The sequence below is a fragment of the Lethenteron reissneri genome, chromosome 53, assembly GCF_015708825.2.
Source record: "Lethenteron reissneri isolate LAM-NWPU_2019-01 chromosome 53, ASM1570882v1, whole genome shotgun sequence".
NCBI classification, from domain to species: Eukaryota; Metazoa; Chordata; class Hyperoartia; order Petromyzontiformes; family Petromyzontidae; genus Lethenteron; species Lethenteron reissneri.
In genome coordinates, this window is record NC_083831.1 from 10,479,759 (window position 1) to 10,506,916 (window position 27,158).

Consider the following 27,158-nt stretch of genomic DNA (forward strand, 5'->3'; position numbering starts at 1 on the left):
CGGGCACGGTGTGACCAATAAGGTCTGAATTGGTCTGTAGTAAGGCAGGCACTGATAAGGGGTTGACAGGTTTGTAAAATAACTGGTTTGTGGGACGCTGACAGTCTTCTTAAGTAAACACCGAGGAATGTGGAATTTCAACCACGTGACACCGGGCAGCCAAATGAGAAGAATCTTGCCCTGGTGGACCATTTGCGTGCTTGCGTAGAAATCGGAGTAATGTAGCATGAAAACTGGCCTCGAAAGAAATAAATTAAACAGCCGCAAGAAGTTTTGCAACCATTGGTACGCTCGACTGCCTGCAATGCTTCGATGATATCGTCTAGCACTACATTCGAGTACCATGCAACAGTGACGAAATATCAACCGTGTACGATTGATTCAGGTTTTAGCACGAGTCTTGCCATATATGCCCACGTCTCTGAGAGGAGAAACCAGTTTCACTTCCCGTAACAATTTTTTTTCAATGCGCTAAAAATGCCCCCCCCCCCCCATGCTTATACAGCATCGAGAATAAAAATGTACGTTGCAACTCGTGGTCTGTCGATTTCTTTTGTGTTTTAGTTTGCCAACGTGTACACGTTCAGCATTTTCACACGCCACGTGCATGCGATTATCAGCGCTTTTCCTGTTGTTTAGAATCTTACAGCCGTGTTTTTAAGTTGATGGCTTATTTAATCGGCATGCTCCGAATTCTTTAGATTTTTTTGCAAGAGTGTTTAACACCACTGACCATCATCGCCAACCACCACAGCCCACAATTAAGACACATGGCGATAGTATTTACACTCGCATTGTGTATACGGAACTTAGTGCCTTAAAAACACCAGTCAGCCATGCAGCGGAATTCCTAAAAACTAATGTCAAAACAAAGTAAAGCAAAGGATTTCACAAAATGGGATTTTTTTTAAACATAGTATTCTTTACTTACGGGACGGTGCTTGAAAAACCTGGCTGGTTAGTGCTGCATGGCTGCGATTACAGTTCCCATTCAACAAAAATAATTTGCGAATACAAATTCTGGTGGGGGGGGGGGGGGTCAACTAGGCTCAATACCCACCCCTCAGAGGTCGAACAAATGTTAAATCTGGGCTGGATTTCCCAGCTCCACCCTCATTGTACGTGATAGAGTTGAAGAGAAAAGCAGTCCGGGTTTATGATTGATTCCAGAACTTGCTGGTACAGTTCAGCCCACTCAATAAGTTCTCAATAGGTGGCCTCCTTAACAGTCTATTATCACTATTACCATGGTTACAGTTCCTGTGATCTTCACTCATTAAATTTCACCACTCAATATGCTCCACAGATGCTTGTGGGAGCTTCAATTCAATTCCGTTCCTGAAGAAGTTCCTCGTACTTGGAGAGACACGTCGGACATCGTGACGAGCAACAACACGGCACAACATGAATAAACATCGGAGAGCTGGTGAAAAAATGCACTCAAGTCTTCCCCCAACTGGGTTTTTGAAAGTTAAACTTTTAGATTTTCAGTCTAAAACTCGATCCAGTCTTGCCCATATGTACGATTTGAAGGGATAATTCATTATCCTCAGGTGTGATAGCTCACAAGAATTTCGATTTAAAGCTTTCGTGACTGCAGGGATTCATCTTCTTGGTTCTTTCGGTAAAGTCACGTAGAAGGGAAGTTTTATTTTTATTATTTTATTACTTCCCTTCTACGTGACTTTACCGAAAGAACCAAGAAGAAGCTCACAAGAAGTCAAAGGATTTGAGGACCTTTGTGTTTGCCTATACATCAGCAGAGGGCAGCAAAAGACAATTATGCTCAGTATAGCTCAGCATGTAAGTATAACAGTCTTTATACCAGAACAGTGGAAGGAGTAGCCTCCCTCTATCCAGAGACTTCAAGTGAACTTCCCCACGTTGCCTTTCAACAAACTGCAAGATCCCCACACTGTATCCTACCACAAGAGAACCTACGATGATCATCCGGCATGGATACTCTGCACGATAGTGGCGGCGGGTCATCAGAGGTACCAGTGGATGAATAAAACGTAGGGCCACTATCATTGTAGCGCAGCGCATACTACGGCAGCCCGAAAATACATCAGAACAACACGCCATGAATATTCGCGACTGTACAACAGCGAGGCAAAACTTCGGGCATGACACACACACAAACACACCTCTGTAACCCAGAACTTCGTAGAGGTGGGGTTGTTGGGACTATGTAGAAATCATCACACGACCGTCAGCTGATCAGGATATTGCAATACCACAAAGCGAGTTTGTAGTTTCTTAAAAGTGTGCATTTTTTTACCTTTAAGCATGCACTAAAAAAGTAAATGGCCAAACATATGAAGGCATGACACTTTTTTAAAGTCCTGAGATTCATTGATAATTCCCAAATAAATCAATGTATCTTACTTCTAAATAAAACTGGCCATGTTGTGGTTGCTCATCTCCGTTTCAGTCACGAGCCAGTTTTCTGAGCCCAGTGGTGCAAAGTCGATTCCCATGCCCGGTGTGCGTTTTAATCTACAAGATGACCACCATCAAATTCCTAATGAGCAAGCCAAACTGGTAAAAAAAAAGAAATCAGTCGAGTCGACACCGAATCATATTTTCTCAAACTCGTGACTCTTCCAACTTGCGAACCTGACCACAGCCGCCAACACCCCAGGCTGTTTTCCTATAAATAAAGGTCGTTTGCCGCCATCGATAAACAACCATTCACGGGCGGCGCCATTTCCCTACAAGAATCCGTCAGCGCTGCCCACGTTGTTGGTCATGTCCATGGTCACCGTCTCAAGCAGCCGGTTGAGCTCGGCGCTGTCGAGCCGCTCCAGGCTCTCCATGCGCATATCGTCGGGAAACGACAAGTAGCCGAGTCCCAGGCCGGAGACAGTTTGCCCTGCCGGGTAGGCGGCTCCCGGCGCCTGCAGGGACTGATCGGGCGCAGGCGATTGCGAATGTAATTGCGACTGCGCGTTCACTGCACCGCCGGACCAAGCCGGCATTTCCCGCCCGTCGGGCGCATTCGTCGCAAAGTTCGCCTGGGCGGCACCGGTTGCCGCGGCCGTTTCCGGGGCAGTGGCGCCATCGTGCTGATGACGCATGGAGTCTCGGATGATGTTGAGCACGTCGGAGATTTGCTGCTGCGACAGCTGGCTCACCGACGTCGTCTGGTCTGGGTCGGGTGTGCCGGTGGCGGTTGTGGCGGCGGCGGCGGTCGTGGCGGAGGCGGCGGCGCTGGTGAGCGGCACGTGCTGCGTGGGCAGCGTTGGCGAGGCCGGTGTGGCGAATATCACCAAGTCTTCATTGGGCACGAACGGGTACATGTCGTTGCCGAGGAATTCAAACTCGCTGAAGCTCATGGCCGTCAGGCTGTCGATGCCGCCCCCTGTCGCGGCAGGCATGTCGAATGACGTCAGGGGAGTGTGGTTCTCGGCAGCCCTCGATTGCGCCGCTGCCGACGCTGCCGCCGACGGCCGAACAGGGTTCAGCTCGGTGACGTTGAGGCCCTGCATGTCACTGGCGAGCGCGCTCTGCGAGTATTGGCCGCCGCCTGCGCCAAGCACGAGCACGGAGCCGACGCTGGGGCTGGCGCTCACAGTTACAGAGCTGTGGTGTGCCGTGTGACCGGGCGACGGCGCCTTTGATGTTGCCGCGGGCAGCAACAGCGACAACGACGACGAAGGCATAGTGGGATGGACGGATGACGCGACGGTGACGCCGCTCAGGGAGGGCTGTGCGTCGTAGCCGGCGGACGCTGGCGGCGTGCGTGGGGAGGAGACGAAGCCAGCACCCCGCATGAAGGAGGCTTCTTGGGCTGAGACAACAGAGTTCCAGGATACGCCGATTTGTAAGATCACACTTTCACTTTGATAAGCGTCTCCTCAATCACATAGGCACTGGGGCAGCACTCGGTGGCAACGGAGGCCCTGAACCGGTGGTGAAAACTCTGCAAGATGACTGCTGCGGACTTTAGAGAAAGCGGAAATAATGTTAATTTATTAACAAACATTATTCACCCAGGCGGGACGGTGGTCCTTTTTAAACCCTAAATTAACTGCGCTCTGCCCAGTGGCAGCCGACTTGAGTAACTAGGCCTGAATGCAAGGGTAATTCCACGGTTTTGGGCGTGGGTATTAATTAGTACGATTACAAAGTAGTTTTTATCCTTGAGCAGACTAATTTTTTATTAATTAATTTTCAAATAATTTATCCGCCATTCTTGATAAGCGCTCATAAAATACGATGGCGTCCGACATACTTAGTGACTTATTAATCCACACTGGGATGGTAATGGTGCATTTTAATTTATGTATTAAACCATTCAAGTATTTCATATAGAAGGCATATTTTCTAAAACTAGACAATTACCTTCAAAATTAACCTGCAGAACTATAATTTGTGTGGTCAATTGTTTGCTGAAAAAGTTGCCTAATTTGAAATAACAGCTAATTACTTTTTTTCATGTACTTTCAGTAAAATTATGCCAATGTATCCATTACCAATCTAGTGGTAAACAAAAAAAAATCGGTGCATTATGAGCATTTCATCAAGACGTGAAAAATGTCCCTTAATCTTCAAGGCTTCCAAAATCCAAAAGAAATTTCCTTACAGCTCAGTAAGATTTGGAATGCTACCACAAGCACAACTAGAAGCTGCACTTATCTAAGTTACACATCATCTACAGCCAGTGACAATTTCAACCGATTGTTAAACGGCAGTCCACAGGTTTCAAGCGACTCATACAGCCCATAGAGATACAAAGGCTGTTAGAACAAGTAACGTTAGCAAGCAAAGTTCAAGGTCGATACGGCACGCAAGAGGGTGTGTGCGGGTGGTGTGGCCAGCTTTGTACTCTGCCACCTTCATCTCCCCAGTGCTGATATTTACACATAACACACCAGGTACTTATTAGTTCACATTTTTGCCGCTGATATCATTCACGTTCTTGTGATCGTAGCGCGGCGCACTAACTACTCCTCCCCACACTTCTTAGATATATAAAGTTTTCCCGTATAGCCTTTAATAGAATGTTGGCGAGAGTGCTGTTAGCGAGCACCTATTTAGGACGGCACGGCACACAATGGGGCGAGTAGTTAGCACCATGCCAGGCTGCGTTTGTCTCCCCAGTGCTGATATTTACACGTCACACCAGCTGAGACGACCTAGGGGAGACCCAGGACTGGGTTCAGATAATCATCACTGGTGTTGGCTGTGAACGGGAATCGAATTCGGGTGAACGAGTTTGTCGCGCAGCGCACGAACCACTACACTGCCACTCCAGTGATGGTCATCTTCTGTGGGGGTGTAAGCCATGAACATTCTTCAACTCCTATTGATGAGGAGGCGAGGAATGGCACAAAGATCCCTCGTATAGCCTTAAAAGATGGTTGGGGCAAATGCTGTTAGCGAGCAACTATGAAGGCCAGTACAGCACACGGGGGGATGGGTGGCCAACACCAAGCCTGGCCGCCTTTGTCTGCCGAGTGACAATGTTTACACATTTACCAGGTAATTGCACAGATACATATACACGCGCACACAAACCCGACAGCCTAGCGCTCCCTTCACACTGCGGTGTTGGTGGTAGTGGAAGAACTTTGTGTCAAGCCGTACTTTTATCTTGAATCTTCTGGCGGAGAAGATCCTTGGATTTCTGCGAACTGGTCGTGCTCACGGCCACCTTCCTCTCCGCAATATTCCCAGACGGAGTCCCGAGCCCGGTGATGTTGGTGCTTTCCAGGAATTTGTCAAACGAATCGGCCTTTCGCTTGCGCTTCTCCTGCAGCTTGTGGGGATCTGACAAGAAATGTGATAACGAAAACATGACGTGATACACACAAGTCAGAGGCAGCCAGCTCAGTAAAAGTGGCTTATACTCATTGCCCGAGCACTGAGTCAGCACCGCTGAGATACTTGAGTTTGAATCCATGTTTCAGCCATGTGTGAATGGGGTTAAAGGCCTCAGTTGGAGCACAAATGCATGCAACCAAAAATCTACGGATTCACATTTGGGTTTTAACTTACATTGCCACACATCTCTTGTGAGGACTACAAATATATGATACATTGCCTTGCAATGGAACATATAAAAAGGTCAGTTTAACACGTAGGCTTTCGCGACCAATGTCATCCATAATAGAGTTATTTTTGGTTAGATCGCGTAAATATATAAATGTGTCGTTTAAACTCGCCACCACCCGACACAGCCAACTTGTAAGGGTTGTCACGTAAACATAACGTTGCCAATTCGTCACTAGTACAGCACACCGGTGTGTTGGAGAGCCAAGATTGTAAATGTTGCGACACAAAAGATACTAATTTTAAGGCTTAATCGACCGGGGTGATGCAAGGAAAAGTTTAGATGATCACCACTGATGTGAGCCATGACCGGAAATAAAACCTAAGCACACTGCGTGAAACACCACTCCCCACGTGCACATACACACAAGCACACACACAAATCCTCCCGTTGCGTCTATTCCCAAGTCCCCGTAAACTTTGCTCATGTCAAGAAACGTATATCGACTCTCCTCTATTACACCTTGAATAGCGATGCATGTTGCTGGCCGCTTGGTGATTCTGGGCCTGTGCTCACCAACCACAATGTTTGTCCATCCCCCGCACTTCCGATTAGTACCGTTGTCTACGTATGGTGCCTAAGAAATTCAACATGAAGTAGATCATCAATTATCCGGTGGCTTCGGGGGGGGAGGGGCGCCGGATTTTCAAAAACAGCGGATAATCACGAATCATTATTTAAAATAGCTTATTTTTGCACATTCTTGTACGACGTGTTTTAGGTGTTATGTTTTTTGTGTTTTAAATGTGTTTACTACATGTAAATCGGCATAAACATACAATGACAGAATTCATATCCTACTTTAAAAAGTTACTGTATTTACTATACCGTACTTACCACTCCAATCTTGAAGACTACTCTGCATGGGATGTACATGCGTGCAGTATTGTCATTGTTGAAGTTGTATGTAGTGTATAATGTACTGTATCAAATATTTAACACCGAAGTATGGCTACTTTTTTTTGTCACACACATGATGCCGATCGCCGGTCTGGTTACAGCCTTTGAAGCGGTTTTGCAGGTTTCACCAGGACCACCGGATAATGTTGGAAGAAGCCCAATAATCGATGATCTTGCATATGACCATGAAAAGAAAAAAAACACGCCATCCCAAAATGCGTCCGATCGACAGGACGCACCGGGGTCGACTGGGATGTAGCGGAACTCGATCGGCTCGCTGGCTTCTCCATCCGACGGCCGTCGCAGCTGCATGCGCACGTTGGCGGGACGCGTGATGCCCGGATCGCGGTACGCCGGTGTGCGGAACACGATGGCAACCTGCCGGTGGACATCGGCCTGCGAGAAGCTGCCGCGTGACTCCCAGCTGCCATCCGGCTCAAAGAAGCGCACCTCAATGTCTTCTGCTCATTGCACGCGGAAACGCACAAACAACAAAAAGGGTCAATTACGTTCTCAGTAAAGACTGCTTCTTTGACGGTCGGTGTTGCTGTCCACTGGACTTCATGATTCTTAACATTAAGAGTGATTTGCCAAATGTTAAAAATGATCAAGTGCAGTGAATGGCGACACCGACGGTCAAGATGCAAAGACAAGTGAAAAGTGTTGTTCTGCATGATACGATTCCTAAATCAGCTCCACTGGGTATAGAAATCCCATTTTGAAAATTCTTGCTACTAGCAACACAAATGATAAGCACTACTAATAACACCATTGGTAGGAACAACAATTTTCTTATAGCAACACATTCCTGCGGAGGGAGCTAGTAGGAACGTTGGGTTGCTCGGTCAATGGCCAGGGTCAACGGCGGCGTGGTGTATTCCGCAAATATGCCTGACTGTGAGGGTGGGCACAAGCCGGCGTGAGTAGGTTAAACGTTGAGTTTTATATGGGCACCACAGGGTGACAAGCCCCTCCCCACCCAGCCCCAACCCCCACCCAGCCCCACCCCCCACCCAGCCCCACCTTCCCCACCCAGCCCCTCCCCACCCTCCCCACCCAGCCCCTCCCCACCCTCCCTGCACGACGGACACAATAATCCCCTGTGGGCTGGTGTAACCAGGAGATTCCTACCAGTATAAATTATATTTATATGACAGATGTGATCTTTGAACCACAACGAAAACGAGGCTGGTGGGGGGGGGGGTGGGGAGTACATCCAAACTGACCTTTCTGAACTTTGTCGCACAAAAGGAAAACCTCATCCCCACCACGTGCACTGCCAGCATTCAAGTTGACACGGCAGATTTTCAACTCCGAAACGTTCGGTGCCTCTGCAGGAAAAAAAAGTTAGGAAAAATAATGCCGAGTTAATGGAGTCTGTAACACGTAAAAAAAAGCGCACGTCTTTTATCACTAGGAAAGCAGGTGACTGGTCAGTATCGGGGGCAAAAAGCTTATTAATGTTTGGGTAACCATTGATAAAATATGGCCGGTTGTCTTTTAGGCAAGTTATTTTTCATAACACAACGTTAAATTAAAGTTTTACCCATATTGGATCTCTGCAGGCATTTTCATGTCCTCACGTTACACTGAGCTAATGCATTAAAAGCAGTGGTTTGATATGGGGGGCCCTGCAAAATCAAGACCCACCGGTCCCAATGCCTCTCCCCATGTTACGCAGGCCACAATACATCGAGGCATTTTTTTCACGTTGTGAACGAGTGCCTTTTGTCGCCGAGAAACGTGGTGCCGACGTTCCCCAGAAACACATTTTTAAATTTCTCCTGCACGGTAGTATCCACACCTATTATAGGCGGGATGCAACCCACGCGCTGAGTGCGAACCGCTGTGTTGACGCCTTCAATCTGAGGTGCGGAAAGAGCTAAAGAGAGGCGGCTTACTCTTGTCTCTGATCTCCTGGGAGACGATGGGTGGCAGGGCAATGACGCGACCACGCTCGTGGATGAATGCCTCGAAGCAGAGCCGCACCACGTTCATGTCGATCTCCTCTGTAGCCAGGGCCTGCTCCTCTGGCACTGCGGCCAGCAGACAAGGTACGCATGTATGTATGCAGAACTTCTTTCGCACCGTACGTCGCCAACCGTGCCAACTCGGGAGGCGCGGCTTGTGAGGACAACAAACTAAACATGAAAAGCAGTTTTAAAGAAATGAGTGTTCAATCTAGATTGAAAAGTGCACAGCAAAAGAGGATTCCTAATATCGGTAGAAAGAGCGTTCCAGACGGCCACGATAGCGCATCTGAAAGCACACGATGCAGTGACCAGTCTTTGTTCGAAGGCAAGCCAAAAGCCGCTGCTGTGAGGATAACCAGAGTTCGCGTGATGGTTTATGCTCCTTGACGAGATAAGCAAGGTATGTTGGTTCCTTATGGCAAGCACTTTGTGTGGAATGAGTGCGACCTTAAGCAATAGTTTGGCAACCAGAAGCCAATGCAGCTTGGCGAGCACTGGACTGCTATGTACAAAGTGCGGAGGCAATGACCCATCACACACGTGCTCGCACCCATCTGCTTTGTTTGTTGTTGTTGTAATGTTGTAGTTGTAAAGAATAATAGATCGCTGGAAAGCGGGTGTACAGGATGATGCGTTACCTTTGTAAGGGTTCACGTTCTTCTGGATCCTTAGCTTCAGGGCATCTGCAACCTCTTTCTTCTTCACGCACTGAATGCCCAGATTTTGGAACCTAGAACAGAGTTATTGGGAACACCGTTTAGAAAACTAGGCAACAGGACATTATTATTGATATGAAAACTATGCACACAGAGCGTTGTTTTGAAAACAAATTGTATCCCACACCTCCGATTAGCACGGTTGGCTACGTACGGTGTGAAAGAAGTTACAAATACATACCTAAACATTTATATAAAATTAAAAGTGTCTAATTGCTTTAACGAGCCATCACACTGAGGCAGTGGTATAAATTCGATGTTCTTTTCAGGAGGGTTCTGCAAAGCTTTCACGGACGGTGGGACGGTGATTGCCATGTTACATTCCAATTGATTAGTTTGTGGGCCATAATTGAAACTTGCCAAATTTGGACCGTGATGCCAGCGCAAACTGGCCTGCTCTGTCCACTGCGAATCATGTGGCGTGTATTTTGAAAGTTAATACACCTGCAAGCAATAACCAGGGTGGCCGCTGGAATCGAGTTGTGAACCTCCACACTCGCGGCGAATGGAGCGCGCTTACGGCTAGGCCGCGTCACCTCCAAAACTCTGGGCGGTGTAAACTTTCCACGAAGCGGTACTCGTGTTATTGATTCCTGGAGGGATGATAAGCAGATTCAACTCCTTACTAGGAAGTATGCTGATATATTTATTTATTGTTTTCCTGGCAAAGGCCCTCTTGAGTCTCAAGACCATGCCAATTTTAGTTTTTTACGTGGTTTATCCTATTGTGCCGTGCCATTTTGTGTCTGGTGTGTAATGTGATGTGCGTAACCCGTTGTATGCAATGTGATATTTTGAGTGCCGTGTGTGGTGTGTACTGCGAGTGTGGCGCATTGTATTGTGTGGCATTTCATGTGTCAAGTGCTGTGTGTGGTGTATTGTGTGCAGCACGTCATATGACGTGTGCTGGGTGCAGTGGTAAGTGTACAGTGTTTTGTGTGGCGAGTTAAGTTAACATGCTGTGTGTAGCATCGTCTGTGTTGTGCACTGTGTTTTGTGTGCTGCATTGTGCAGTGTGCGATCTATTGAGGGTAGTGTGTTGTATCCAGTACAGTGTGTGGCACGATGTGTGCCCAATACAGTGTGTCTCCGTGACGAGTGCCTAGTGCCGCGTTTGGCATGTGGCGTGTTTGTACAGTGTGGCGTTTTTGTGTATCGGGCCCAGCGTGTGGTATGCACTGTTCTGCACGTTTTGAGTGCAGTGCACCAGTACTGACTGCACGATGGTGACCCCCGAGGAGACGTCCACCTCGCACACACCATCCGAGCAGTCCTTCCCTACCAGGCTGTGCGGGTGAGGCCGGTGCGGGTCATTCTTGCTCACGAGCGACACGCGCACCTTGGCCGGCCCAGTGCAGTTCACCAGCTGCGGCGATAAGTCGTTCGGTCAACTCAAAACTCAATAACTTAGCCTCGTGGACAAACACAAATCTCAAACTCAACACGCACATGGCAGATCGTGAGGCTGTCAACGTTAGGAATGTAACGAATCGCCCCCCCCCCGTATCAAGATCCACATTCAAGTCACCTTCGCTTTCTAGTTTCCGCTACGCACTCAAAACTCACCTATTTTCCCTAACTCACCCCATGACCCCTTAATCTCCCCCTCATAACCGCCACCACCGTTACTTTTCCCTCTTCATAATTTCATTATACGGCTATCGCTCATTCCTCATTCATTCAATCCATTCGTCATCACTTACTGCCATCAATTTCGCTTTCGTCGAATTCACGCATCACAGATTTCCCCCATTGCTTCCCCTCATCTATTTCATTCACCTCATCTCCACCATTACATTCATCTGTACGATTGTTAGTTTTGTGTAAAGCGCCTTGGATAAGGCGCTATATAAATTATTTCAAGATAATGGAAGTTTACATGCCGGGCACTGTGCTAACACTTCACCTTGAAGTGCAAAATCATGACGGCGTACTGCTGTGATGTAGCGCCACCTGAGAGTTCGTCATCAACACAGCACGTTTCCGTGGTCGGACGTCATCTGATAGCGTGTCTTCATTACAGCGCATTCGTAGAGCAAGGCATGAAATCATGACAGTGCTGTTTGTTTGTGGCAAGGCCCTCCGCTCACTTGACAGCGCGTCGTCGCGAGAACGCGTGTTGGCGTGATGGGGAATTATCTGGCGGTGTCAAAACGGCACATTGGCCCGGCGGTAGGGCTTCATTTAGGAGGGTGTTCTTGTGGTAGGGTGCCACCTAAGAGGGTATCATCATCTTCATGTCATGGTTGCATTTTATTTTGCGCACGGTTGCAATTTACTTTGCTCAGTCGGTGCTAGCCGCTGAGGGCCCGACAGGGTTTCTGTTTACATTCCTGTTGCTGTATGCTCCCCGTACCCTTCCCGTACCCTTCCCATTCCGTCGTAATGTGCAGTGACGCTTATTTTACCAAGGGCGATATTGGCACATAAAATAAAAATTGATTGATGAAAGAAAATAAGAATAGGCTTTAACCATTCTGGCAATAAATCAGGTATTAAGATGTTCAAACACCAAATTGATACCTATTGCAAGACATCAAGTCTGCATTAACCACGCATACGTGTGCCAAAACATGCCAGCAAAAATGCTCTGATAATATTGTGATCCTGGCAAATCAGGTCCCACATATGACTGATACCTGCACATACCTGTGTTATGCCATCATCCGACAGTTCATCATCAAGACAATATGTTGTATGTATGTTGACGTCTGATGGTTCGTTGGGTGCCTCACCGTTTGAGGGTTCATCAGGTGTCTCACCTTAATGGTTGTAACCTTAATGGTTTGTCAGGTGTCTCACCATCTGATGGTTCGTAGTGTGTCTCACCTTGACGGCCGGGTATGTCTTGTTGCTGTCCGTGCTTCGATCTCCCAGGATGCTGCCTGCACAGCGGCCTTCGCACTCGTAGCGGAAGCGCATGCCGCGCGACTTGGGCTGCTCGTACACCTCCAGCTGTGGCGGCTTCATAGCCAGCATGTTCTCCAGGGCGCCTGTGCGCACAGCCCAGACAAAGAGAGCAGAGTCGAACAGGCACGTTTGGGGAAGAATGACAGGGTCGTCTTGCGTTTGAAGAAGATGGAACGTCCAGAGGATAAGTGACTTTGGGTCCAAATATCTCGGTCCACATTAGCCAAATTCGAAAAATGTTATTAACTTGTCTGAATTAAGATGCACTTGTTATAACTTAGCAAAATTATTAAACTTCAGTGCAATGAGGAATTAAAAAATTGGTAATGGATATATAAATATATAGCCACTGTAAAAAGAGTTCACCGATTGGTTGACTTGATAGTATTTGTGTGAGCGTGGCAAATTTTGATAGCTACTCATGGACTGCATTTTGGCTGCTTTCGTTGAAAAAATGAAGGAATCATTAAAATAACTCCACAGATTATGAAGTGAAAATTTCCACACGCTACCATTTACTAGTCTAAGACCATAACTAAAATAAAACAAGCCGACTACATTGACACTAATGTAGGCATAGAGGAAGGAAGGAGAGTGGTGTTAGCGAGGAGATTAACAGGAAGGAGGCAGGAACCAGTAAATTAATTCCAGACATTCATTACAGCAATCCTAAGCCTCGTACATGCTGCATGGAAGTAAATTAATCTGGTCAGGTGGCAAAGTGGTTTAAAGCACAGCTTGCAATCGGAAAAGCTCAACAGTTCAAATCGGGAGTTGACTCAACCCATCGAAGCTCATGGATTGAAAAGCAATTCTGGGCAATCAACAATCATTGCGATAAGGATATAACTCACCCCCCCGCCCCCCCGTTTTAGAAATGTGTAATTTCCACCACTGCCCCAAGCTAGGTTTAGTGGGAAACCGATTGCACTTTGACATTTTTTTTTCACATTCAATACAATTAGCTTAAAAGATCGATTGCAAAAGAAGACTGCTCGCGACATCTACAAGTATTTATCACCTCAGCCTACTCCATGGTGAGATGCAATGCCCTCGGGTGTTCATTCGTTACCACTCTGTAAATTGATGAAGCTAATTACCGAAGGTGTGACCCCCACAGGAAATATTTAACATACTCAAGGTAAGAACAACACGTGGAACAATTCAGCACTGCCATATGTTGTGTCTAAATGCCATCGGTAAACCAAACGGCACGAGCGAGTGTTGAGGAACGCTTTAATAAATGTGCCGATTTTACGTTAAATGAGATGGAAAAGTCATTGACGTTAAATTTCACCTCCAATCTCTGCATGGGAGTGCTGCGACAACAACTTTGTCTCAGTGAATGAGAAAACTAGTGCGGTGTTATGAATCGATGCAATGTAAAACAACACAAACCCTACCAGGATCAATGCTCGGAAAAAGCCCTGCAAGAGCAAAAATTGCACAACATTAGCAATGAAAACACGTTCACTTTTAAGTAAATAAGCTTTATTTATCCAGGCTACAGCAATTTACAATCATTACCACTTTTGTCGAAATAGATCTAAAAAAACACATTTACATAATGTGCCCTTGCCTTAGGAATGTGGAAATTTCATTCTTAGGCTCAGAACTGCCAACAGATATGAGCACTGCCAAGCGGTCATTTAAAGAGGGAGACAAATTCAACTTTTGATTAAAACCCTTTCACGTTGCAGTTTTTCTTCCGATTCCATTCCAATGACATACATGTACATCATCGAAACGAAACCGGAAGAAAAACTAAAATAAAATAACTTTATTGGTACCGAGCCTCCCACAAGGCAATGCGGGAGAGGGCATGTGGCACAGTTTGACGCCAGATATCATAGAGTGCTATGCCTCCAAGTAAAATCAACGAGGAGCCGCTTGCGCGTTCAGAGATTCAGAGGGGAACGGGACCCCTCACACTGCAACTTGCAGACACGTCTCGGAACAGGAAAGGGTTAATGTACACGTACTTTACAGCGTAGCACAGTGGTAACACTTGTGCCTCACAGCCAGAAGGTCACGGGTGAGGTTCGTGACTGAGGTGCCTTTCTGAGTGGAGTTTGTATGTTCTCCCCCTGTTCTGGGTTCTCCGGTTTTCATCCATAGCTAACAATAATTATTTAGAATGTAATTGGCATTGGGTCACACATCCCAGTGCTGAAAAATACCTGCATACGACTCAATTGGAGTTAAGCATAGCAACAGTGCCCCTGACTGTGAACTTGGCAGGACCCTCATTAAAGGCTGTATAGAGACTCAGAGGCTTTTCCCAGATAAACAAGCAAAACGATAAGTAATTTTCGACAGTGCGATGTAATGCTATGCCAAATACACAATAATTATCCCCGAAGTCACCCAGCCACATATTTTGACAGGAAACTTCGTGGTTCTGTAGATTAGGGGATCTGCCAAATATATCTGATAAACATTTATAAATACGTGGTTAACCCGGAACATAAGCAAATACTAAATAACGATTCAGAATTCGTTACTGGATTACAGCGTAGATACTATGTCAATTCGAGCGACGCCCACATGATGTAATCCAAAAAACAAATTAATAATATTGGTTGTGTGAAAGCACCAATGTTAAAAAGTAAACTGAAACAAACAAAAAGTCAGTTACTGTCGCGAAATGTGCAATGCGTGGGAGAACCGATTTCATACTTGGACATATAAAAAAGAACAAGTGAAATATGTCAAGGTCAATGGAACGGCTAGATGCAATGTGCACATATTATGATCAGTTATTCTATTTGTTTCTAAGAACTTTTAAAATATTTGTTTCACTCTTTACAGCCTGTTGTCAATACCAAGTTACATAATGCACCCCCCCCCCCCCCCCACTACTATCTGACTTGCTTGTCAAGTACAACACTTTTGCAAGGCAACACATTGCATCTCTTTTTGACTTAAAGCTTTCGTGACTGCAGGAATTCATATTCTTTGGATCTTTCGGAAACGTCGTAGTTTTTTGTTATTTTCTTTGAACCTATCTACTTTGCACAAGCTATAAAACGCCGGAAGCACGGTATACTGTAGCCACATCAGCACGCGAGTTAACAATTATCTTAAACCTAAGTGAGGGCTTCAAATTATTATTTAACAAAGGTAGCAGACCTGCAGAAGTGTTTATATAGTTACGAAGATTTTTTGGTTTTAGCTGTAAGTCACTGTAAAACGTTAGAAAGTAGGCTATTGCATCAATAAACAAGGAGCTCTGAGTCGCTATTATGCAATATATGTTGTTACGTAGGCACGACTCAGCAGTGGCTGTTGTCCGAGTCATCTGGCCACCTTCAGTGACTACTTTGAAATCCATCCTTACAACAATTTGCGTCAAATGGCAATGCCACTTCAGAAAATTCCGCAACTTGAATTTCAAGAATGGATTATTTTCATCTCTGTTTTTACCATCATCATTTGTAGTTTTTATGGTTTTTTTCCTCCCTCTCGTTTGTAGTTTTATTCGCTCCATAAGTCTAAATGTTCCATTAGTATATCACTGAACATTGGTATTAGAATATTAACATATCATTTGTCCAAATGTTCCCTTGTGATTCAATGCATTGTCACAACTTAGAATAGCGATTAGATTCGGTAATCATATTTATAACATTGTTGTGAATATAACATTCTGCAGTGGCTGGAGGGGTCATCTGAATCCATTACATACAACATATATACAAAGTAAAAAAAGATGATTTCTTACACTTGACTCCATGCATTATCGTGAGCTTGAGAATCGTATTAAAATATCTTAATCGTAACACCCCTACAGGTTAAGTGCTGAGCGCACTGAACACTAGTCAAACACTCACTCACAAATGCTATACACGACCACGGCTAAAATCAACACACCTAAACTCACAGCTCGGCTGATTCGTGCACAAAAAACAAAAAGGCACCCACAAGCAGATGACAACACTGATACGCAAACACCCACGCAATAAACCCCATGCACAATTCATGTACAGTAGATACCACAGTATAGATGACAAATTATCCAGAATACAACATATCTCATTAGATCTCAGAAGCTAAGCAGGATGGAGCTTGAATTGTTTAAATAGGTGACCAACCATGTATAGCAAATGTTAAGCGGACATGGGGCTGTCGTTAAAATCAGACAGCAGTCAAGCAAAATCCATCGTTGTACTCTATTTATATGTTCCCAAATCTATGCTCCAAGCCTTCACCAAGCCCTCATGACGAGCATGAAGTACGGACAGATAACCATCATAACCCGCAAGGAACGGGGAAGGCCCTCATCCAGTGGTGGATGGCCAAAGGCTGAATACTGGGTGGCACTGATTACAGCGCTCAACTAACAATCTGAACAAAGTTTTTTTATTGTTAGATCACCTAAGTATAAATGCGTAGCTAAACCGCCACCACCCGCACAGACAATTAGTAAGGTTCCTCATGTAAACAAAACGTGGAAATTAGTTACTTCTTCAGCACACCGGTGTGTTGGGAGAGTAAATCCACAACATTCAATTTTAGTACGACGTTTTGCTGGTAACTACATCCAGCATCATCGGGCGATTTTGCCAGAATTCTCGAACACACCTGTGCGCTGAAGTAGTAACTAGTTGGCACGTTTCGTTTACATGACAAACCTTATTAATTGGCTATGCCGGGTGGTGGCGGCTTTAACGACACATTTATACTTACACAATCTAAACCAAAAAAACCTTGATTATAAATAATAAGCCTACGTGTCAAACTAACAATTTGAAGGCTGCAATTGCTAAAATCACTACGACTGTGTGGGATAGTGCACATAAGCTGTCTTTCTATGGAGACAGCTCATGTGCACTATCACAGCGGTCTTGTCTGAAAAAAAACTGAGACCCACGCTGAACTTCAGCTTCTGGCCTTTGAATCCATGTCCATGCAGAGGATGCCATATGTGTTATTGCAGCACAGGGAAGCAATTTGTAAGTTTGGAATAGAATGCGGCAAAAACACAGTGCTGTAGATGTAATCTGGAAGAAGAGGCTGTGACAGACGGGGCACGTGTGCAGGATGGAGGAGTCTGTGGGTTACCAATACAGGCAGACAAAGTGGCACCCAGTGGTCGGTGAATCCAACTTAAGATAGTAGGATACTGGTACGAATTGGTGGTCAAGTAATTTGGCAAAAGCAGGGTGTGATGGCATCACTTGATCTAGATTACTTAAACGCGACACACACCAGCAAGGATACAGGCACAACATTTGCTAGGCTTCTGTTAAATGTACAGCCAAACCGGCTAAGATATTTGACAACAAAAAAATGGAATCTTGCAGAACTGGTTTTTTTTGCAAGCACGCAAATGCTGTGCATGGATACACTAAAAAAGCTTGCATGCACACATATTGCTGGAAACATTTATAGATAACTTTAAAAACATAATATACCGTGTAATTACAGCACACACCAATAGGTTTACGGAGGGCGGGGGAAAGGGCTAAAGTCCCAGGTATATATTCTACGTAGTGTAGGTACCCTTATTCAATAACGACAAAGAATAGCCCCTGTTGTGGGGTCTTCTTTGCTGTGCAAGGCACACAGAAAATTTCCCCTTTTGCCCCCCCCCTTTCCCCTGGGAGGCCCTGACTATACACAGTACCTGAATATACAACTTAATTTTTATGCAAAATCATGCCTTTTTCTTGCTTTTATCATTCCATGAAAATCATGCCATCAGTCATGTAAAAAAAATTCTATTTGGAACTCTCGATTTAAAGCTTTCGTGACTGCAGGGATTCATCTTCTTGGTTCTTTCGGTAAAGTCACGTAGAAGGGAAATAATAAAATAATAAAAATAAAACATAATAAACTAATTATATACCGAAAGAACCAAGAAGATTTGGAACTCTCTTAAGTGTGCCATCGACCACCTAGTCTGAAAAAGTGCCATATGAGATCACAGAACCACTTAAAAATTCCTTTAAATGTCTCATTATTCATACTAGGATCACGCTTTCATGAGGCCTGCAAATACATTGTGGCATGCCAATAAACTAAGTGAAAAGAAACTCAATGTAAAGTTTGTCGATGAAGTCATTGGTGACAGGGCTGAGACCACCAGCTCCATTCCCTTGAGAACCCGTGTAATCATGCATGGCTTTTCAGATAATTTCCAGGATCTTTGTGATGTCGGCAAAAATTCCATTATTTGTCCATCATGCTAATGATTATCGTTGTGGTTCCACAAACTAATATGGGAAGAAAATGCATAGAATTTGCATAACTAAAAACTTTTCTACATACAACGATGAAAACGTGTTTTAAACACGTAATTTTATGGAATTTGTACTGCTAGTACTGTGGAATGACCACTATTATTCGCATATTATGCTGACAAACCTTGTTCAAAATTTTAAACCTTGTAAAACTGAAAAATATGGAATACAATAATAAACCAAATCAAAATGGGCTGGGATCGATGATGTCACCATTATCATCTCTCATCACCGCATCACGCTGGGCAGGCAATGCAGATCACAAACGGTCCGTTTTGCACTTCGTTGAGAGAAGCAGAGACTTTTGGCTAGAACCCACAACAATAACAATCAAATAGCACACTGCAATGCTTATGTTTTGGCTTTGCTTTGCCATGCTTCGCAGTGTTTCGCATGTGGTTAGGAAGCAAAAGTGCCAGCAAGATATTTTAAACGGTTACAACACTTGCTAGTCATCAATGCCTCATTGTCCAGAATAAGTCACCCGATAAAGTGTTTACTTATCCGATGGAAAACATGTGACGTGTAAGTATTGTGATGCAGTAGCATGAATAAGCAAGAGCACTCCATCAAGGCCGCTTAGATTTTTGATAAAACGATACACGCTGACGAAAAATTTGTTTAAGGAGAGGACTATGAGGGCTGATTTTGTTCCCGTCAGAAAACATGTGCCAAAAAAGTCATTCTAAAGGCCTTTCTTTGCTGAGACTATGCCCTTGCTTTCTCATTAAGAGGTTTATCTCATCGTTCGATACTGTAATTTGTCCACCAGTACACAGTACTGTTTACCAACATCTGCTTGTACTTGTGGACTACAAATTGCAGTGAATCAATCGAACCCTTCTTAGACTCATCATCAAACCAAATTACATTGTATTTTAGGTATACATCTATGGACTTATTTTATAATCGTTTACAGAATAGTTTAGAGATTACAAAGGTCATTAAAAAATCGCTCCAGTTAAATTTTTCTAACAATCTAAGCGATTGCCATTCGAGGAAGTTCAAACTATGCGGCGCGTTCGAATGCGATTGTTAAGTGAAAACCCGTAACATTGCACTGGGCTCAAAGTGAAATTTATACTGTTCGCAATCATGGCACCAAATACTGACGTAAAAATAATTATTCCAGGCATTCTCAATCGACCAATGGATGAAGGCCTACCCAAACCATGTTGCTCATGGGGTATTTTATTTTCCATACTTTACCATGCTGGTTACCATGCTGGTTGGCATGGGTTGAAGGGATATCACTTGCCACTGATGCTAGTCGTGCCAGGGAATCAAACTCATGTCTCCAGGTTCACAGTGTGAAGTGCTAACTACTTTACCACCGCTCCACGAACTGATATAAAATGTCTTCCACACTGTCCCTTTCATCACATGAGGTAAGTTACCGCTGAAAGTAAAGCTTGAAGACAACACTGTTATTGTTATGGGAGGTATTATTTTTTTAAAGTGGTAATTATTGTTATGGCCTGGGGGATGGTGGACCCAGTTGACCATTACATTGAATTTAAATACACGCCTTCTGATAGCAAATTGTATACGGTACTCTAACCAGTGCCACCTGGCAGCTTGTAAAATTAAAGTACGTTGGAATCAACTAGTACAAAAGCTATTAGTTGAGGTAATGACCAAGCAACATGACATAAAATAATGTTACTACAAATATATAAAGCGCGTGCAATCGTGCAATGTACTTATTAAAGTGAATACATTAACTTGCATTGAATCAAATGTGTTATATTGTAGCCGGCTTATCTCTCGTGCTCTTTAACCTTGGCAAATTCAACAGTTTACAAGTAACCTTTGTATCTTAAAGCCACCAATGCAGAACACGTGTTAGCGTGCATCTGTATTTACCTGCCGAATTCAAATACAGGACTCAGATCGATCATGTGTTGTAAATGTAGAGCCCTTTTGTCAATCCGCAGGTGGATGCGGGCCTCCCCACAAGGTGCAGTTGGTGAGGGTTTTTTGACCATACTTCAACCACGCTCATCAGTGCGGTTTGGTGAAGGCAAAGAGAATAATTGTTGGATCAAAGTATAATACCCCGAGTTACGATGGTCCGACTTACGATCTTTCGATCTTACGATGGCGATACGACAAAATTGTAAAAGTTTTTAAATTTCGCGCGGCAGGCAAACGCAGCAACGTACGAATCTTGGTGAGTACAGTACAATATGATACGTTACGATACGTTCAATGAATGTATGATACGTAGCTTTAGCGATTTCATGTTAGGGTTACCACGATACGATACGTTCAATGCATGTTAAAACTTTTTTTAGAGCAGATAGAATTGTTTCCTGAAAAAAATGTATATTAAATTGCAGTTCATATAGGTAGGCTAAGAATTTACCTTGTTTTTTTTACTTTACATTTCACTGTGCAATACAGTATTGTAATTAATAAATACGTACAGTAGATAGTTTATACAGTACGGTACTGTAAATTGCTGTTTTGATAAATTATCACCATTCTTTAAGACTCCTGGGTAGGCTAGGTCATCTTCGACTTACGATATTTTTGACTTACGATGGGGTTGTCATAACGCATCTCCATCGTAAGTAGAGGACTACCTGTACCTTGATTGATGTTTCTGCAGTATCCTCTGCCGACAACAATCACTGTATTATGCACAAGGGTGCCTATGCACCTTCCAAGCTCACTCCTGCATAGTTTCTGAGATCTCGATTAGAGCTAGCACATTCTGGGTGACTTGGTCATCGGCAAGCATAATCGTGTACAGATTTACTACATCACCATGGAGTCTGGATAGAGGCACATCGGCAATCATCAAGATTGTACTCTAGGGCATGTGACGTGGGCTTGAAAATGTTAAGACCCGTGAGTGAATAACTCCTCGTGTGTATGGAGTTTGCTCCGGCGATTCCCTTACACGTGCAGTCAATATGGATGGATTTATAAATGTGTCGTAATCCTCCACCACCCGACACGGCCAAACAGTAAAAAATGTGTCACGTTTTTTAAAGGACAAACTAATTCAATTATTTAGCCCACCAGTGTGCTGAAGAGAGAATTAACAGCATTTTAAAATTAAAAATTTGGGCTAAAGAAGTGAATTATTTTGTCCTTTGAAAAACGTGACACATTTTTTACTGTTTGGCCGTGTCGGGTGGTGGAGGGTTACGACATATTTATAAATAACGCGATCTGACCCAAAAACCTATATTATGAATAACATTGGTCGCGAAAGCCTACGTGTTAAATCGAATATGGATGGAATTGGTCAAATCAGACCTGGGGTTAATTATAATTACCATCACAACGGTATTGTTAGCGGAGATTGCAATTACGGTACATTGCCATTAATTCAAAATGATTGAACCCAGGTATGTGGCAAATATCCCAAAGTTGGCCCTCCTGAAACAGTCTTGGGACAAGGTGGCGCCTTGCTGGGTATTATTTTATACACACACATACTTTTAAACTATTAAACACAATATTGCGCAGTATTGTACTTGTAACGATAGAGGTTAAGCGTATAGCATTTCCATTTTAAACTTGCAGGTCTGCATGCCTGTGCAATGAATGTATCTCAAATGCTTCATTATCGAGACAATTTAACACAAGTATAGATTGTACAGTGCATTTAAGCCTTATGATATTTCGCACACACATTATTGCAACAATGCACCATCATGGGTCACATTTAAATATATACAAATAGTTTTAACTGCAACATTCAGTCCACAGCCTATCTTCCTTAATGACAAACAGGTCTTCATAACAACACTGTATCATGCACTGTATTCGGCGTGATGCGCAGTGAATTATAACACTATACTGTACTATGAACTCAAGATAACCTGAGTTCGACTCGCGGTTACAGCTAACCTTAGCGGCGATAACTAAACCACGACCGGCCGCTCTCTCCCTTCACCAATCCACACCGACTAACCACGGCATGGGAGGGCCTTCATCCCAACAGCGAACCGACAAGGGGCAGTAACATCAATACAGGATTATTACAAGCAATGTGTCCAAAATAGCCCAATCTCGTATGTGCACCCTGAAGGAAATATTACATGCATACCGTGTTGAGTCGAGCTTCGGATGACAATAAGGTCTATATTTAGCGATCCCACGGCGCCGTGTGCATTGAGAGCCGGCGATCAGGTTCCCGGGTGCAATGGAACGAGCCACACACACACGGCACAGTACTTGTGCTGTAAGCCTGTAACGTAATTAGTGGCGATGCTGTCATGTACTGCAATGTAACTTAAGCAGCACCAGTGACACTTCGCAAATGAGTCACCCACGGTGTGTGTCGAGCACAACAAACAGAAGCAACACCGCCTTGGTGTGTTAAGACAATTCAAAAGTCCATCGAGGTCGTGCGTGAACCAAACGTCTCTGTGAATGTCTTTGTGCCAAGCATTGTTTGGCCAAGGCTCAATGTACCACAATTGTACATCTGCAGCCATTTGTAAAGCCACTGCTGAATGAGTTGCCTGTCCAAGCCGTGTGGCGGGGTTATTTTGCCATACATCACCATGCTGGTCAAGGTGGAGCAGCAGGTATAAGTGCATGACAGCCATTGCTTTGGATGGGCTGCCCTTCTGCTGTCAACCACACAGAGCCTACAACGCCTGTTATGCATGGATAATTAAGGGCAGTTTTGGTCATAACGCGTTCAATACATTACACAATCCATATTACTATCGAGTTTCGTGTGAAACGTTAGTGCACACATATCCTATTCATAACAGCCTGCATGAAGGAAATAACTTAACCAAGTGAAAGTCGGCACACGTCTCCCTGATTGACACTATCGGTGGCCATGACAACATCGTTGGGTAATTCCAGATTTTGATGACCAGAGCCAATCCTGCCAATAGGGACAGGCAAATATTGACAACTAAAAGTTGTATAACTAACAAAGATAAAGATCCCCCAAATAGCCTAAACAGACTGTAGGGGCAAGTGCTGTTAGCGAGCACCTATGAAGGCCGGAACGGTACACGAGGGGGTGGGTGGCCAACACCACGCCCGACCGCCTTTGGGCTCCCTAGTGGCAATGTTTACACACCGCACCAGGTACTCATTTGAGGCCGAGTCGACCTAGGGGAGGCCCGGGACTGGTTCAGATAATCGTCACTGGTGTTGGCCGTGAGCGGGAATCGAACCCGTGTCGCCGGGTTCATAGCGCAGCGCGCTAACCACTACACTACCGCTAACACACACTAACGCACACTAACAGACACTAACACACACTACAACAACCGCCATTCGCCACTAAGTGGCGGTGACGTCACCACGACGCTTGTGCCAGGCCAAGTGCACCTTGAGGCCACGTGAAGTGTCGAACGCCCGCTGGCAGGAGGTCACGGGGCAGACCCAGGTGCCACGGGTCGACTGACCGAGATGACTGGCCGATGCACCACCTGTGCCCCCTACTGTACCAACACACTAACACACACTGCAACTGATAATTGCATCTCGCAAACGAGCTTTGTGGTTAGCCAAACAGCGGTGGTGGAAATTCCACGTCCCTAGGGCCCCCCGTGTCCCTGGCCACAACTGGATTTCCACAAAGTGGGAACATCGTAGTAGCTTCGTAAATATTTACACCATTGGAACCTCATTTGCCAGTAAAAAAATATGATAATTGTTTTTTTACCCTTTTATCTGGCAACAAAACTGACACCTTTTTTCACAAGGAGTCATGTTGCATAGACCACAATACCTGCAGTCATAATGCAAACAAAAAACATAACTCTGATAATGTATGCACTGTCCTTGAAGTCGATTGGTCCACACCCGAGACAGCTTTCCTTACCAATTATCTTATTATCTTAAACCAAGTATCATATTTTTCTACTGGCAAAGGAGGTTCCAATGGTGTAAATGCTTACCCCGAGCTCTCATACTTTGATGGTGCATTGTCTTTGAGTTGTGCGCCTTTTGGCGTCATCTGGTCCAACACCATGTGAGACTAGGCTCTAAGGAAAGCTGTCTCGGGTGTGGACCACTCAACTTCAAGGACAGTGCATACATTATCAGAGTTATGTTTTTGTTTGCATGACTGCAGGTATTGTAGTCTATGCAACATGACTCCTTGTGAAAAAAGGTGTCAGTTTTGTTGCCAGATAAAAGGGTAAAAAAACAATTATCGGCATCGTAAACGACTGCACTTTCTGAAACTCTAAAGCCCAAATATGCTATGTGCTCGTTGAAATTGTACGTTCTCCTATGGAGGATCCCTGGCTCACCAGGAGATGATCCACTATTAACTTTCCACTGTGTGATCATCTACTTTATAGCGTGACACAACGAAAAGACATCCTTAGGTCTCACACTAAACTTGTGGACATTCAACATTTCTCTGGCCAGTTCAGGTCTCACCAGTAAGCTTTCCTGTATATTTGTTGATTAGGTCACTCGGCCAAATACACTGCGCGGTGTATAATGTAACTTACAACACGTCTGACACTACGTGTATAAGTTACAGTACAACAATGGTTGAAATTCCACATTACAGTGGCGGTTGCCAGTATCACCATCAGCGATCAGACCGCGACCGACTTTGCATCAAACGTTTGGGCTACTCAATGTCATCGACCGCTGCAGTAAGTCCCCACGACGATCTGCGCGGCGGCTATTTGACAAAACACGGCAATTAAAAAGATAAACAACTTAAACAATCGACGTTTAACGGCACGTAAACAACAGCAACCCGTACTCACCGCCAGGCCCAACCATCCGAATCGCAAACTTATCCATGTGCGCGCGTGTAAGGCGGCGGCGGCGGCGGTGGTGGTGGTGGGAAAACAATCCAAGCTAACGACGCCACTACCTCACGAACATTAACCTCCGGCAGAAGTAGAAAAACAAAAAAAATGTACTCCTAATAATTAAGAGATTAATAAAACCAAAGTAAACACGGAGGCCGTCACAACCCCCACGCAACGAAAAAAAAATCCCCCCCTCCTCCTCCTCCTCACTCTGCCGCGACGCGGATGTGGACAGGCCGCGGCGCGCGTTTGCATTTCGCAGCGCGGATAAGCGCGCCTCGCGACGCCACGGCCGCGCGCGGTTGGTTGCGGGGGCCGCGACCACGTGGTTGGGCGGCAGCGAATCGCGGGCGGCGCGGCTCGCTATCCGAACTGGGAAATTAGAGAGAGGGGTGGGGAGGGGGTGGGGGGGAGGAGGTTAGAAGGGGGGGGGGTGATTCACCGCCATCCGTTGTGAGTCGCGGTATTCCTCCGCGCGGGAAATGTAGTCACCCGCCGCAGCCCCTCCCCCCCTCTCGGCTGGATTAATAGCTGGCAGATATTTTTTTAAAAACAATGATGTCATTTAAATATTGTTTGGGTCTTGCGGTAAAGTCACGGATACGGTTCAAAGAAAGTAACAAAAAAAACTACGACGTTTCGATCACAACACAAGCGATCGTCATCAGGAGGAAAGGAATTTGTTCAGCACTTGATTCGATTATTCGTCGTCGGCCGTGGTCAACTCCACTGCTGGATGAAGGCCTCGCCGTCTCTCGGCGTTGTTAATAATCCACCTGGCATGCAAATGTTCGCCGGTTCTACTCCATCTCGCAGTTGGAACGAGCTTCTTGAACCACACCACACCAAGTTCAAGTTTTTTCAAGTTCATTTATTAGGTATAGCCCTGTGAGCCATTCAGCTCTTGAATCGGGTGCAACCGCAACAAACAAAAAACAAAAACATGAACAAAAAACATCTTAAAGTGAATATGTGACTAAGTGCAAACAGAAAATTCAAGAAAAGACAGCAAAAATATTGCAGAAAAAACACCGTACACCAACGCTCCGCTGTCGCTATGGGCCCAGCTGTGTAAAAGGGCATCGTTACACTGGCGTGTGTGGTGGGGTCAAGTGTGTGGTGGGTACGGTGACTTCCCACGGCTTCCATCGCATCTGGCCGGCGTGGAAGAGCAGGCCAAGGTACCCTGATCGAGCGGGGGCTGTCTCGCCAGCAGGGACGTGGGAAAGTCATTACGATTTTGAAACTTTATGTTAAAACGCACGTGAAGTACTGTTATCACTCCGGCCAAGTTCCCTTTCGGGCCAATTGTTTTTTTTAAACGTTCACTCGAAATATCTGCTTGGTTCTTTCGGTAAAGTCACGTAGAAGGGAAATAATACAATTATAAAACAATAAAATTATCACGACGTTTCGACTGCAACACAAGCAATCATCATGATGATGAGATGGTAATTGCTTGTGTTGCAGTCAAAACGTCGTGAGAATTTTATTGTTTTATAATTTTATTATTTCCCTTCTACGTGACTTTACCGAAAGAACCAAGAATATGAATCCCTGCAGTCACGAAAGCTTTAAATCTAAAGTTC

General features: G+C 44.9%; 1 protein-coding gene across 3 annotated transcripts; it reads right to left on the reverse strand.

Moving 5' to 3' along the window:
• Positions 1 to 424: 424 nt before the first annotated feature.
• On the reverse strand, positions 425 to 25,769 carry LOC133356168 (proto-oncogene c-Rel-like). Of its 3 annotated transcripts, none has more exons than XM_061573542.1 (10): positions 25,522 to 25,769; positions 13,961 to 13,984; positions 12,477 to 12,640; positions 10,865 to 11,013; positions 9,570 to 9,661; positions 8,860 to 8,994; positions 8,185 to 8,289; positions 7,198 to 7,419; positions 5,593 to 5,775; positions 425 to 3,793 (listed from the first exon to the last, which is right to left on the reverse strand). In XM_061573542.1, exons 1-10 carry the CDS (start codon positions 25,556 to 25,558, stop codon positions 2,715 to 2,717), a joined length of 2,190 nt encoding a protein of 729 aa, XP_061429526.1. In that variant the 5' UTR covers positions 25,559 to 25,769; the 3' UTR covers positions 425 to 2,714. The 3 variants fall into 3 exon arrangements, with proteins under 3 accessions (XP_061429526.1, XP_061429528.1, XP_061429527.1); XM_061573544.1 differs by lacking the exon at positions 25,522 to 25,769 and adding an exon at positions 22,869 to 22,984; XM_061573543.1 differs by lacking the exon at positions 13,961 to 13,984.
• Between the last annotated feature and the right edge of the window lie 1,389 nt (positions 25,770 to 27,158).